Source organism: Lactuca sativa, chromosome 3, assembly GCF_002870075.4.
Source record: "Lactuca sativa cultivar Salinas chromosome 3, Lsat_Salinas_v11, whole genome shotgun sequence".
Lineage (NCBI taxonomy): Eukaryota > Viridiplantae > Streptophyta > Magnoliopsida > Asterales > Asteraceae > Lactuca > Lactuca sativa.
In genome coordinates, this window is record NC_056625.2 from 59,431,628 (window position 1) to 59,447,511 (window position 15,884).

Consider the following 15,884-nt stretch of genomic DNA (forward strand, 5'->3'; position numbering starts at 1 on the left):
GGTGGTGGCAGGCGGTGGAGGTGGGTGGTGGTAGGAGGTGGTGATGATGGTGGCGGGTGGGTGGGTGGGTAGTGATGGGTGGTGGGTGGTGGTTGGTAGTGGTGGTTAGTGATGGGTGGTAGTGGCGGGTGGAGGTTGGTGGTGGTGGGTAGTGGCGGGTGGTGGTGATGGGTGGTAGGTAGGGGTTGTGGGTGTTGGTGGCAGGCGATGAAGGTGGGTGGTGGTTGGGTGGTGATGGTGGTGGCGGGTGGTGGTGGTGGGTTGTGGGTAGTGATGGGTGGTGGGTGGTAGTTAGTGGTGGTGACGTCGGGTGGTGGTGGCGGGTGGTGTTGGTTGGGTGGTGAGTGGTGTTAGTTAGTTGGTTTTTTAATTGTTTGTAAATATTTTTTGATATATATATATATATATATATATATATATATATATATATATATATATATATATATATATATATATATATATATATATATATATATATTCTGAATGAATTCTTACCGGGAATTATATCACTTGTGTTGTGAAATGATACGCTTTGATAGCGAATTATGACAATAAATAGATGTAAAATGTATGTGTATATTTGGTCGGTCCGCAGAAGATGCTATATACAACCAGAAGATCATATAACATTTTTTACGGACCGGTTAAATATATACATATTTTTTTACCCGAGTCATCAAAGCCCTTATATGTTTATTTTTTTAAACTCTCATTGTTTTTTTTCTTTTGTTATTTTTTAGTATAACTTAGTTTTGTTTTTTTTTATTTTATAATTTTTAGAATTTTCTCGGATTGTGACATTAGCATCCAAGAAAAGTAACAAATATGTTATCTCTAAGACATGGTAAATATACAAATAAATAAGTAAACAAATTGTTACATGTTTTTGGAAACAATAGATTTGATCATGATTTGTTATAAAAACCGACTGGTTTGTAATAAGGTGACGTTTATCGGTTGATAATCTTTCCTTGAAGAAACTATTAAAAGATAAAGAATCTTTTTCAGGTATAAAATATTATTTTTTGGAACATTAAGTTATTTCTCTAACCTTTTACAAGGGATGACTTACATTCTTTTTTTATTAAAAATAATTTTTTAGATGACATAAAGTGCACATATAATCTTTTGTATGCTGGACTCGATAAGTTTAGTCTAGCTTGATACTTAATAGGCTCGTTTTATTAAAAAAAAAAAAAAGTCCAGAGGCTTTTTTAGACTTCCTTAATAGCTCAAACTCAAGCTTATTTAGGCTTGGGCTCAACTTGAATCATTTATAAAACATGTACATGGGACTTGCTTCAGATTCCATTATAATCAAAAAGCCCAACCCATTGTAAAATAAAAATGGACAATACTCATAATTATACACTCACAATATGATTCAAAACAAAATATAAAATGAGCTACAACACCATACATGATATGCAAGATTTCTTGTAACAAAAACCGAAACAAGTTGAAATCAAATCGGTTAGTTTAGTTTACTGCCCAATCACCCGCTTAGCACCATCCAAAGTGTTTTTAAGCAGCATGGCCACAGTCATGGGCCCCACACCCCCTGGAACAGGCGTAACCCATCCCGCAACTTTACATGCTTGGTCAAAGTCAACATCACCCACAAGCCTATATCCTGATTTTCTGCTAGCATCATCCACCGCATTCGTCCCCACATCAATAACCGCAGCACCACTTTTTATCCAACTACCCTTTATCTAACAATAAAAAACAATTCAACAAAGCAAAGTGTAAACTAACCAACCTATAACCCAAATAAATAAAATCATTATAAGTAATGAATGAAGTATAAGTGTATAAGTATGGTTATGGTTACCATCATGGGTTGTCCTGCTGCAGCAATAACAATATCCGCCTCACGGATCATACTTTCTGGATCCTCTGTACGCGAATGAACAACAGTAACTGTTGCATCTTCCTTCAACAGAAGAAGTGAAACTGGTAACCCAACAATGTTGCTTCTACCAACAACAACTGCACGTTTTCCCTTTATGCTAATTCCACTGCGTTTCAGAAGCTCTATACAACCCTGTTTCAGAAACAAATTTTCATTTGTTTATTTTGTGTATTATATTTATATCATATCCTAAATGGTAAAAAAATAAAATATGTTATTGATTGGCTTGCCTTTGGGGTGCAAGGAAGAAAAAGGGGATCTCTTCCTTTCATAGCAAGTTTCCCAATGTTGAGAGGGTGAAACCCATCCACATCCTTGTCAATGCTGATTTCTGTTAACACTTTTTCTTCATTTATGTGTTTTGGCAAAGGAAGCTGAACCAATATGCCTGGATGCATCATCATAAGTCATAAGTCATAAGTCATAACAAACAATTTGATTTCATTTCAAGGTGCTTGCTTATAAGTTATAAGAGATGCATGTAATTTGGTTTGCTGACCATGTACGTTTGGATCTGCATTTAACTCGTGGACCTTTGCGATTAATTCAGCTTCAGGTACTTGTTCTGGAAGGTCTATGTCAATAGACTTGATTCCAACCTCACAACATGCTTTTCTTTTCATGCTTACATAACTTTGAGAGTCTTTTCTATGCCCCACAATCACCACAGCAAGTCCTGGTGCCTGAAATAAATCATTCTTATCTAACATAATGTTGTATTGCCTATATGCAGTGAAAGGAAATGATGATTCTTTACCTTGCCATATTTCTCAATCAAGGTACTGACTTCAGAGGCGATTTCAGAACGAATTGTTTGTGCGATTGCTTTTCCATCAATGATGGTGGCCTTATGATCTACGTGCAATGCCATAGCTACAACAACTGAGATATCAAGATTCCACCAATCCTGTTACATATTCGATTCATTTTAAAAAATCACATCGGAACAACCATTTAAAGCAAAATGTAGAAGCATCATGTGATGAATCGGGATAAGATTAAACTCATTAGCAAACACACCCAATTAGATTAAGGTGCATAGGTTTTTCCACCAAGAGGGATAACAGAGTCTGATTGAGCTACTTAAAGCAGTAAGTTTCAAATCGGAAAATAAGAGGATTGTGTGATGGAGGATGAATATAAGTTAGATCTATAGCAAACAGAAACACACGACCAAGTAAATGAACGAATCGCATAGGAGTAAAACAGAAAATCTTCAATCAATTCGTGAAATTCAAACTTAGATTTCTTGTAGACGGTATAATCAAGCAAACTTCATCTGAAGTATCATATAGTAATTATATAAACAGTAACAAAAATTTATCTTAAATTCGAAAAGAAAACAAACAGGAGTGAAAAAAGCATACCGAGTAAGCACTAAATAGAACAAATCCAGAGCTTTTTACTACCTGCTAGTTAGAGATTTGATCGTAGAAGCTTTGAGGAGTTATTTTGATCCGATAATAGAGAGAGATTGTGGTTTAGTGATAATACTGATATGGAATATGTACGCTCGCTCTTTTTTGTCTATTGGCGGCGGAATCCCGGCGGTGGAGTACTCGGCTCGGCGTTAGTAGAAAATACATAATTTTAATTCAGACTTGGCTAATAACATAAAAACTACTTTTTTTTTAACCTCAAGTCTCAATTTTAATTTCTGCTAAAAAATCATATATTTTTAGATAAAAGTTTAATAGTGATTATTGTGACCTGTAAATACCGGTTAAATAGATATGCCCTAGCTTTTTTTCTAAAAATTGTTTATTTTTTCAAAAATCAATATCGACCACAATATGCTACTTTCTGCTGTTTTTTTAGGGATTTTTTTATTTAAAAAAAAAATATCAAAGTTTATAAGGTTCAAATGAGAACAAAAAAAAATTAAAAACCGTATGAACTAGTTATTTTGGTATATTCTTTCAAACTTATTTTGCAACAAAACTTTCCAAACTCTCTCAAACTCTTCAACAACACTTTCATCTTTGGGAAATGGATTTAATAAGGTAATTAACTTTTCGGTTTGTTCACATCTGGGTAACTATCTTTTTTTTGTATACATCTAGGTAACAAACTTTTTGTAAGTGTTCACATATGACCATTATGACCGGCTGTAGCAGGTTATATCCGGTCATAACTAGTCATAATGGTCATATGTGAACACTTCTAAAAAGTTCGTTACCTAGATGTGTACAAAAAAAGATAGTTACCCAGATCTGAACAAACTGAAAAGGTAACAGTAAAATACGTGAATGGTCCCTGTAGTTTGGGTAATTTGTGCGTTTGGTCCATAACTTATTTTTTAACTTAGATGATCCTTACTATTTATTTTTATTGTGTATTTGGTCCCTGTGCTACCTCAAAAGATTATTGTGGGACCCAATTTAAATTTCTCAAATGTGGTTTCAGATTTAGTGTGAGGAGATGCAGATATATGGGGTCTATTAATTTTTTTTTAATATATAAAAAATAAATACATAAATAAGAAAAAAAAAAGGGCACAATAGTCTTTTGAGGTAGGACAGAGACCAAATGCACAACAAAAATAAATAGTAGGGATCATCTAAGTTAAAAAAATAAGTTATGGACCAAACGCACAAATTACCCAAACTACAGAGATCATTCGTGTATTTACTGTTACCTTTTCGGTTTGTTCACATCTGGATAACTATCTTTTTTTGTACACATCTAGGTAACGAACTTTTTGAAAATGTTCACATATGACCATTATGACTGGTTATGACCGGATATAACCTGCTACAGCCGGTCATAATGGTCATATGTGAACACTTCCAAAAAGTTCGTTACCTAGATATGTACAAAAAAAAGATAGTTACCTAGATATGAACAAACTAAAAAGTTAATTACCTTGTTAAGTCTATTTCCCTTCATCTTTTATTATATTAGTTTTACACACTACACAAACTCTATCTTCTCTCTCATCTCAAACTTGAAGAACACATAAACATTGCCACCAGTTGCCACCAGCCACCACCCCCCTGTTGTCGCCGCCTCTGACCACCGACGAACCACCGCCATCAGATCCACAAGCTCCGGTTGGCTCCAAATCTACAATTTCAGCTTCAGATCTACAATTTTTAGCTTCAGATCTACAACTTTCAGCTTCATATCTACGATTTTCATTTTCAGATCTACGACTTTCATCTTCAGATCTACGATTTTCATGTTCAAATTTACGACTTTCTTCTTCAAAACTACAATTTTTGTCTTCGGATCTTCCATTTTCTCCTCCAAATTTATGAGCTCTGGCGAACGCTGATAACCACCACCTTCATCAATCACTGTCTTCGCCAACAGAAACACGTATCTGACAAGATCTGATGAAAATACGTCCATATCCATCGTTGATCGCCATCTGGTCTAAGATCTGGAGTCATGAAATTGTTCAGCTTCACTTTCCCTCGCTAAAACGCAAAACATCTTAGTTCTGGTGCGATTTGGTCAAAGCTGATACCACCATCATCACTGTCAACTTCGTTTCCACCATCGCTACCACTACTGATGTCACACCACAACCTTCTATTGTCGACATCATGTTCAGATCTAGTCAGATCTGGTGTATATGGTTCAATTTTTCTAGATCTGGTTTATGTTGTGCTATTTCATGCATATATCTGAAACTATAATAATGGTACCGGTAGCTGATGGTGATTCCACCATCTTAGATACGTTCCAACATCGTTACCTTCTCCATCTCTTTCTCTCTGACCTCCAGTGAAACACATCAGGTATGTCGATTTTTATTTTTATTTTTTCCTTTTGTAAAACTATGAATTTAATGTTTTGGTATCTCATTTATTGTTTATTTATGTTAATCATAGTCTTTTATGTTGTTAAGTTGTGGATTTATGCTTTTTTTTTCTTATTTGTTATAACATAAGCATCAAATTGTTATTCATAGTTTATGTTTGATGGTTGTTATACTGTGAATTAAAACTTAAAAGATGTATTAATGTTATCTCGAATAATGTGAATTTATTTTTTGAAGCTGTGAATTATGATTTTTAATGTTTCAACTACTGTTCAGTTATGTTAAAGTTCGTTTTAACTGTGAATGAGTGAATTGATATGGTTTTAAGTAGTGAATACTATGAAAGAAAGTCCTAAACTATTTTTTTGTTTGTTTTTCCTGTTAAAGTGTGAACTTGATGTATTAATCTCTCATTTGTCATATGATTTTGTTAATCTTAGTTTTAAGTCTTATTAAACTGTGAATGTATAAATTTTTTTGAATTAAACTTTGAATTTATTATACTAGTCTGTGAATTTTGTATATTAAATTGTGTATTAATTGTAACAAGTGTTTTAAGTTGATAATATGGATGTGAATACTACTTTTTGTGTATTAAAATGTGAATTTAGTGTACTAAACTTTGATTTTTGTGTTTTAAACTGTGAATTGATTACATTAAGCTTTGAATTTTTTTTTTGAACTACGAATTGACTGCATAAAGCTGTGAATTTTCTGTTTGAACTGTAAATTGACTAGATTAAGCTGTGAATTATCCGTATGAAAGTATGAAGTTATTTGTATTAAGCTATGAATTTTGTGTATAAACTTTGAATTGACTACATAAAGAGTGTTAAGTTGAAAATATGGTTGTGGATGAATACTTTTTTGTATTAAACTTTGAACTTTGTGTACTAAACTGTGATTTTTGTGCTTTAAAATATGAACTGACTGTATTAAACTGTTAATTTTCTTTTTATACTATGAATTGACTATTGTGAATTTTTTGTATTAAATTATGAATTGATTGTATTAAGCTGTGAATGAGTTGACATTAAGCTGTGACTATTTTATAATTTTTTTGGTTGCTTTTGAATAATGTAAATTTTATTCACAACTTAATATATTAAATTCACAATTTAAAATATGAATGATGTATGTATATTTTTTTTGTTAATTTTCTTCTGAATATATTTATTTTTGTGTTGTATAAGTATTTAAGAATATATTAGTTTTAATAATAGTTTTGCATTAAATTAAAAATGAGTTAAATAAATAGTTTTATTAGACTGTGAATGTACTATTTAAGTTATTAATGCATGACTTTATTTACAGATCTCATTTAGAAGAAAATGATGGTTGTGATGCTGGTACAGGTGGTTGGTGGTAGCGTATGGTAGTGGTATTAGTAGAGTTTGAATTTTTGATTTCTTTGAGTTTGTGAATTATTGTAAAATGATTTGTATTAAGTTGTGAATTTTGTGAATTAAACTATAAATTGACTGTATAAACTTGTAATTTATATAAGTTTTGTGTTCAAATATGAGAGCATATAAGAATGAAAATATTATACCACAAAATTACAATTTTGCCTTTTTTGTATCAAAAAGAGAAAAAAAATTCACGTGTTTAATAAGAATATCATGTAAATATTTACTAACTAATGGGGAGTTCTTAGAGTTCTTAATCTTTTGTGGTTCTCATTTGAATCACTCCTCTTTCATTATTTACAAACATACATCAATATATATCGATGCAAACCCATAAGATTACGGTGTTCGTTGACAAACCATTAGGTTTCAGTTTCTATGATTTAATTAAAATTTTTTATCTAGAAAAATCATCTGAATTTGGATTCTATGATTTAATTTTTTTTGTTGAAAAAACATTCAATTTAGGTTTATGTATGTCGGAAAACTAAACCATAAAATTTGATTTTGATAATTTAGTTTGAAAGTACATTCAAACACATGGAGTATTACTATAATACGGTTTAAATTAAATTTTCGTCGAAACTTAAATATGAGAACCAAAATCAAATGATTTTTCAACCCAAAAAAAAAAAAAACTAAAACTAAATCATTGGAAAACCAAATTAAATGATTTTCAATTAAAAAAAAACTTAATTTTTCAGTTTGACATTGCCATATACGATACAGAGAGTCTATTTATATATAGAGATCAAAAAATTATAAATTTTGATGTGAAAAAACATCATAAATGGTCCCTACGGTTACCCAAAATTTGAAGTTTAGTCCCCACGGTTTAAAAACCTCATAGATGGTCCCTGTGCTTTCAAAACTCTTGACAATTGGTCCTTATTGCTAACTCTGTTAAGTTTTGTCCGTTAACCGAAGGGTATTTACGTCATTTCACTAACACAGGGACCATTTATGATGTTTTTTCTTAGTTAAAAAAAAAAAGAAATATATTATTCAATAGGGGTGAGCATAATAACCGAAAAACCGAACCATAACCAAATTAACCAATATAACCAAACCATAATAACCGAACCGTTTTAAAAACCGTTGGTTCGGTTTCTAATTTTTGTTAACCGATAAAAAACGGTTCGGTTATGGTTTTATAGGTTAACCGAACCATTATTAACCGAACCGCTAACTTTATATTTTAATACATAAAAATTATGGATTATATATCTACTCTAATAAATGAAAATGACTTTGCCACATGTCCTTCTCTCATAAGATTAGCCACATGTCATTTTGTCATAATTTGAAATATATTTATTTTCCACTTGTCATTATTTTAATTTTCATTTTCAATATATCATTAATTTACTTTCCATAAATTAAATCTACCATAATGACTATTAATTTTTAAATTTTAAATTTTAAATTTTAAATTTCAAATTTAATTCCAAATAAATTTACAGTTTAAACCTTTATGTTTAATATTTTATTATAATTAACCTGTTTAGTACACACTAAACTCATAATTTTAATTAATTTATTATTTGCATGTTTTTTTCTCATAATTTTCACTTATTTCAATTTCAAATTCAAATAAAATTTTTATTTAATCAATCGTACTTAACATTTTGTTTTAATTAACCCGTATATTATACGGGTCTTACAACTAGTAAAATAATATAATCAAACTCATTTAAGAAACATTAAAATTTCAAAATATAATTCATTAATTCTTAATTATCAAGAGACGAACGTGCAATCAAACCATCAAAGGATGATCACGCAGATCATGCAAACACACACAATTTTCCAATCATGCATTGAGTGATATTATTGATTAATGTTGTAATTCCTAATCAGCTAATTCTATAATTTGTAAACATTATTCACAATTAGTTTAATCTTCACACTCATAATCCTAATCGGAGGTTTCTCACACCGTTAATCCTAATCAAAGATTGTTTTGACTTTATAGTTCTATTCGAAGGATTTTTTTAATTTATAATCAAAACTTTTAGGTAAGTTAAATTTTGGTTCTTCTCCACTTTGTGATATTTTAAGAATTTTTATAAAAAAAATTGTCCTTTTTATTTACTGTTTTTAACTTAATCACATTGAATGTATATAACTGATTTTTTTTTCCAGATAACACGTAATATAAATGTTTAGCTATTTTATTTTATAGTTTTTGATTTAATCGCTATTAACGTATATGGATGTTTGACTTTATTTTAATGTTAATATCAATTATCAATATATGAAATTATTAGTGTCAATTTTTTTAATGTTTTATACTTTTTATTTAATGTTTTTGATTTTGAATGTGACTATGTGTTATCTCACTTTGAGTATCAAAGGTACATATTTTATTCTATTACTATAAGCTAGGTTACAAACATCGGTGTCGAGGACTTTTTGTATTCTTTTTTCATTTTTTATGCAACTATACTTTCACCATTTATATTATTTTGAATATTATGGTTAACCGATAATAACCATTAACCAAAACCGTTAATCGACAAAAACCATTAACCATAACCAATATTACCCATACCCAATGGTTATCAAAATACATTAACCAATCATAATGGTTATGGTTCGGTTTTGACCAATAACCGAACCAAACCGCCCCATACACACCCCTATTATTCAATTTCCTCTCTCTCTCTCTCTCTCTCTCTCGCGCGCGCGCGCGCGACTAAATCTTCATCTTGATCTGTAACTTCTTTTATTTAACATATATACACATATAAAATTAAGAAAATTGATGTAGTATGTTAGCTGTTGGATCTTTTGGAGTATTTCTTCCACCGAAGAAGAAGGTTGTGGTATCTTTGTGTGTCTGTATCGACATTCTGGACCATTTTGATAATATCCCAACTTACACCAGTATTTTTTGGATTTAGCATCAAAATAACTCCTCAACGATCTTGTACTGATGAAAAATTAGATATGACAGTACTAAATTGAATTTATAAGGCAAAATTTGTTGATATATTGATTTGGCATATGAACCCACAATTGGGTTTGGTTCAGTCAAATCGGGGGTTGTAGGGGTTCTGGAGATGGAGTCCAAATTCGATGTAGGATTTTTATTATGGGATAAATGAGTTAAATGATCTTATAGTTGAATCAATTTAGAAATCTCTTGTTGTCTCTCTCTCTCTCTCTCTCTCTCTCTCTCTCTCTCAAAATTTCCATTTAGGTGAGTGCAAAGACAAGAACAGATGGAGCTTCAGAAAACCCTTGAAGGAATCTCGCCTGTCGGCGCCCATGAAGAACAGAACAGAACAAAAACACAATTGGCATCGCTACCATGACCGCTGGAGCTACAGATGTCAATGTGGTTGTTGTCCGACTCACAAACCAAAGCAACGAAAGTTTGCACGTCTGTTTGTGTTCGTCTCCTCAATTTGGCACTAGAAGACCCTTTTGTGAAAGGAATACGTGTAACTGGAAATGAGAATGAGATATGAGATAGTGTTGCATTATTAGTATTATTGTCAGGACATGCTACAGGGACATAGTCGACAATTTTGAGCTTTGTGGAATCGGAAAAGTCGTAGGAAGTGCTGGGCATGTCATCGGAGTGAGACCCACAATGGGATTCTTGAGTAGAAGTTTGAGTAAATGTAGTAACGGTGGATGGATTAGTGATTATTTTGGTTTCTAGATGATGATATGGATCATATCCGGTGGATCTGGGAGATATGTTAGGAGACTGTAGGGCTGAAACAAAGGCTGAAGAAGATAAAGAGTTATATGAAGATGATCAATGTCGTCGGTCGATAGTTCTTTTCTAGGGTTATGTATTGAAGTCGATATCTTGATTGTGAGGTTCAAGGCTGAGAAGTCTCTAGAAACCTTCTTTGATAATGGTTCTAATTCTTGTTCTTCATTCATGTTCAAACCTCAAACAATAGCTTCTTGAAAATCTCGTTGGGTTTCGAGAAAGACGAAACAAAATACCTTCAACTGTTGAGAAATTAAGATCACATTCAAGTAATCATAACTCCATGTAATCGGTTTTAAGATTCAGAATCATGTGTGTGTGTGAAGCGAAACCCCACAAAAGCAAATATGTGATTCAAATTTTGTGTTCTTGAGTGTGTATGTTGAAAAACAAACCCAAAAATCTGCATTCTCGGCTTTATTGGTTTTTGATTTTGTGTTATTGGGGTGTTACAAAGAGATATGTTTGTATGACGAATCTGAACCCATATCTTCATAGGGTTCGTCCCAAGATCTTCATCTCAATGGGTTGAGAGAGAGGGAGAGAGAGAGAGAGAGAGAGAGAGAGAGAGACTTTACATATATATTTTTTTTAAATAAGACAAAACATCATAAATGGTCCTTGTGGTAGTGAAATGACATAAATGTCCTTCAGTTAACGAACAAAACTTAACGAAGTTAGCAATAAGGACCAATCATCAAAAGTTTTGAAAGCACAGGGACCATCTATGAGGTTTTTAAACAACGGGGACTAAACTTCAAATTTTGGGTAACCACAGGGACCATTTATGATGTTTTTTCTTTTGATGTATTAAAGTGTCGATTAAAGCTACAAAATTTAATTTGTCATTTTGTTTTGGGCAAGTTGCAAAACTTGAAAAGTGGTGGATTTGAATTTTTTTCGGTCATTATTTTCAAAAATCAACTCGGATCGTGTCTTATTTCATTAAAAGTTGTATGTTACATCCCTCACAGCATAAAATAACTATCTTGCCCTTTTCTTATTCTTTTTCTTTTCTTTTTCATTCATTTTTCGGTTGTTTATAATTTATCAATTATTTTTTGTTAATTAATATTTTTTAGAAAATAAAATTTCCTCTTAAGTTCCTTCGACACCAGCCACTTGCCCACTTCCGACCACGAACCACCAGACACCTCCTGCCAACACTACATCTGAAAGAGATCTGCATATACGTGTTTATTTACCGAATCCATACCCTAGATCTACAAATAACAAACAGATCAAACAAATAAAAGAGATGAGAGGATTAGTGGAAGATTATGGTCGGACACAAACCCTTCCACCCATTGTCCTACCACTACCATGAAACCAGCAACTCCGGTTATCTTCTCCCCAAACTCGTGTGAACAAATCCTTGAAATCGTTTGCAAAGCTAGATCACCCGAGAAGTTTAGATAGTAAAAAAGGGAAACAAATGAAGGTGGATCAAAGTGACGATTTGGGAGGTGACGGTGGCGTGTGGTCTTTGTCGGAGTTGACAGTTGGGGTCGGTATCAGTGTTTTAGACGCCCCCTTCCCCGTTCCTCTCCTTCTTCTTCTTCCCTAACCAGACCTCCGTGGTCCCCTTCCCTCTTCTTCTTCGACCAAACTATTGTCGTCCTCTTCTTCTCTGACCAATCTATTTCGCGATTCTGACCAATCTCTTTTCCGACAAAATCTACACCATGATTTAGGATTTTCTACTAATAGGTCTTGAGAAGAAAGTGAAAAGTGGGGTATAGAATTAGATGGGAATTGGGTGGGGTTGGAATTTATTATATATTTTTTCCTTTTTTAATAAATACAAAATAATTTATAAGTAACTAAAAATAAAATAGTAAAGGTAATATATATATCTGAAAAAATGATGAAGCATGCAACTTTTAATCAAACGAGGAACGGTACGAGTTAATTTTTGAAAATAAGAACTCAACGACTTTTTTACCTAGACGTGCAACTTTATAATTTAATTTATAATTTTAAATATTTATTATACATTTAGTAATTCTAAAATTCTAAATAACCCTACCCAGTGTGATCATCTTTTACATTCAAACTCACAACTATTCATTGAGACATCAAGGCTCCATCACCAATTCACCACCACCGTCCTATTTACAGATTGCACACATATGTGTGTTCTTGAACAGAAATCGATGTGCATCTTGTTTCCATAAGATTTCTGGAAACAAAACACAACAGATCATGCTTCATCTCTTTCTTTCTCTAGCCCGTCTATGTTGGAAAACTCCACGAGATCTCCCCCAGCTCTCAACTGATACCTACTGCAGTACTGCACCTCCCTTAACCCCCACCACCATCAAATGTAGAAAGCAAACATTATGCGGCAGCTTGCAAAGAATCAAAAAACGAAAGGGGAAAAAAGGAAAAAAGAAATACAGAACAAGAATGAAGTTTAAAAAATTCTTGCGCTCAATTATCTCTATCATATTTATAGTTTAATTGAAAATAAAGTTTCTATATTTTGATCGACAGTTAGCTTCACAGTTCCCTAAACTTGATGATATGAAACCTTTCAGTAAAAGATTCAACAACATAATACCATTAGCATTTCAGAAGCTATAAAAGATTCAACACATTTCGGAAACAACATAAGATTTCATAGCATAAACACAACAAAGAACGTTTCAGATATATACAAGAGTTTTAATTTCGAATTTAGGGAAAATCGATGTTAATAGAGTCATAAGCAGAAAATTTAAGTTCATAACAAAGAAAATTGAAGTTCAAAGTGATAGGCATAAAATCGAAACAACAACTTGATGTTTCTCACTGTTCGGATGCAGAAATTGACAACACAACAAAATCGAAGTTCAAAGGGATCTTTCTTACCGTTCAGATGCGGAGGAGGGCCGCGGCGGTGCTAGACGAGATAGTTGACGGCGTATGGGGGAGGCCGGACAGATTCAAGGCAGCGATGAAGAAGAGTGAGACTGTGGGAGCCGATGTATTAGGGCAATGGTGGCATTTTCAGAATTTTATGTTATGATATTGATATCCATAAAATCTACAACTGCAATAAACAATATACTACTACTACTTTAATTTTAAAGTTTTAATATATACAATTTACATTCATTTTTTAATATTATTTTAGTATAGATTTTTAATATTCCAACTAATTCAAGTTGCTTATTTTAAAATTTCTATCGTAACTTTTAATACGTAATACAAATATATCATCGATACATTTCAATTTTATCTACAAAATGATATATATAAATTTGTAGCTAGACTGGGCAACAACCTTTGCCATATACGACATGAACTTGAAACATCTTCCGGTAGTTTGAAAAAAACTTTTAAAATCACTTTGATTTTAATCAAAAAGTTTTCAGAGTTACTTATGTGGAAATATTGCTCCCGAAGTCCAAAACAAAATCACATTGTTTAAAAATGTAAGGTAACATCTATAGCTCAAGATAACCACACAATCTGTGTCATTCAAAATGTCATCCTTGTTCTTTAATCTACTTCATGTAGCGCCCATTTTTAAAAAACACATTAAAGTTGTGGAATTATTGAACTTGGATTTATCTTTATAAATTAACTCGTTTACAAAAAGAAAAAGAAAAATCAACATTATTACATTTGTTGTCATTTTCAGTTTCATATATGAAAAATATACTTTATGGTTATTACTATCATTAAGTAATTGTACGCAAACAAAATCGAAGTAAACACCCCAAGAACATAATTCAAAATACTAATGCTTATTATTTCGAAGACGGTTCCATGATTATGACCATAATCATTTACAAGCACCATTAATATGATGATTTTTAAATAAAATAACTATAGACGATCTATCAACAAGTCATATAATAATACATTATATATACGTCGACCATGAATCAATATATACGATAATACGAACAGCCAAAATCATATCTAAGTGTGGCTCAATGATCCCAAGAACATGATTGTTCTGAGTGGGTCCTCTGTTTTCACTCTTTGGCATGATCTTTTAACTTCTTTAGCATTCAAAACTCTTATTTTTGCATCTGAAATTCCGTTTTTGTTATCATCAACAACTATTGTGGCTTGAAAAGCTTGCCGAAGTCTTTCTCCTATCATTCTTTTGCAATCATGGATCATAGAGGTTTCGCTCGAGAGATGTTTAGGCTTCATTGTTTAAAGAGAGTGGTGATTTTGGAATGACTGTGAGAGATGAAGAGAATGAATTAGTGAAGTAACATATAAGAATATTGATAGGTATTTATAGAAAATTACAAGTAGAGTAAGTGGCCAAGTGGGTCGACAAGGAACCCAAAGAGGGCCCACTAGATATATTAGGATGGTGGATGTTTTATGTTTTGATTTTAATGTGTGGATTTCATTTGTTTTTCTCCAATGTACGTGATATTTAGATTAGTCTTTCACAATTTTTTTATTGTTAAAGTCAAATTTTATGTTCCATAAAAAAAATTCATGAATAGAATTATAAACTTAAGGCGAAAGACGAAAGACTGTGATAAAAAGCCTTTTATCATGGATAATTCGGATAGTTGGTTTGTTTTATAATATATCCTCTTTATGATAAAGTTGATTTTGTAGTGTTGTGTGTTTGTGAAAGAGGGATGGTGATGGGTTAGAGATGAGTTGATACTTGATGAGTGTTCATTTTTAACATTTGCGTTCATTAACAATATTTTCGACTATAAGTTTTATAATATTATCTTTATCTTATCAAAGCACAATTAAATTATTATTTTCTTTGTATCTTCTTTAACAAAAAGGTAGAGTTTTCTCCTTTAATGAGTGGATTATTTTGCTTATTTATATATGTTGTTAAAATATAAGTGACACAATTATAAAAAGTAACACAAATTGAAAATAATATCAATGAATTACTAAACGAAAATTTAGCGAAAAAACATATACTTTACATATTCCATGTTTTTCGGCATTAGCTAATTATTTCCAAAGTATTTTCCAAATCAAACAACCACTTACTTAACAAGCAATTTCGTATCCTTAAACACACACACTCTCACAAAACATGTCAAAATATATTTAGATATATTTAGATAAGAA

At 32.0% G+C, this 15,884-nt stretch overlaps 1 protein-coding gene and 1 long non-coding RNA gene across 3 annotated transcripts; both read right to left on the reverse strand.

Moving 5' to 3' along the window:
• Nucleotides 1-1,311: 1,311 nt before the first annotated feature.
• LOC111904361 (bifunctional protein FolD 2) lies at nt 1,312-3,485 on the reverse strand. 2 transcript variants are annotated; one of them, XM_023900132.3, is made up of 6 exons: nt 3,283-3,485; nt 2,673-2,822; nt 2,415-2,598; nt 2,146-2,303; nt 1,835-2,047; nt 1,312-1,715 (listed from the first exon to the last, which is right to left on the reverse strand). In XM_023900132.3, the coding sequence occupies exons 2-6, from the start codon at nt 2,784-2,786 to the stop codon at nt 1,485-1,487; spliced, it is 900 nt and encodes a 299-aa protein (XP_023755900.1). In that variant the 5' UTR covers nt 2,787-2,822; nt 3,283-3,485; the 3' UTR covers nt 1,312-1,484. The 2 variants fall into 2 exon arrangements, with proteins under 2 accessions (XP_023755900.1, XP_023755899.1); XM_023900131.3 differs by having other exon boundaries at nt 3,325-3,484.
• A 9,278-nt stretch (nt 3,486-12,763) lies between these two features.
• On the reverse strand, nt 12,764-13,910 carry LOC111904360 (uncharacterized). The gene is made up of 2 exons (XR_002854485.2): nt 13,680-13,910; nt 12,764-13,129 (listed from the first exon to the last, which is right to left on the reverse strand). It is a non-coding gene; the product is annotated as an uncharacterized LOC111904360 (long non-coding RNA).
• Nucleotides 13,911-15,884: the final 1,974 nt, after the last annotated feature.

Bases quoted from the DNA above. Each gene is read 5' to 3' on its own strand.
- LOC111904361 (XM_023900132.3), bottom strand. From the start codon at position 2,786: ATGGCATTGCACGTAGATCATAAGGCCACCATCATTGATGGAAAAGCA. The intron at 2,048-2,145 runs GCAAGCCAATCA...TTTCTGAAACAG, and splicing joins TTCTTCCTTGCACCCCAAAG to GGTTGTATAGAGCTTCTGAA. The intron at 1,716-1,834 runs GTAACCATAACC...TTTTATTGTTAG, and splicing joins CAGCAGGACAACCCATGATG to ATAAAGGGTAGTTGGATAAA.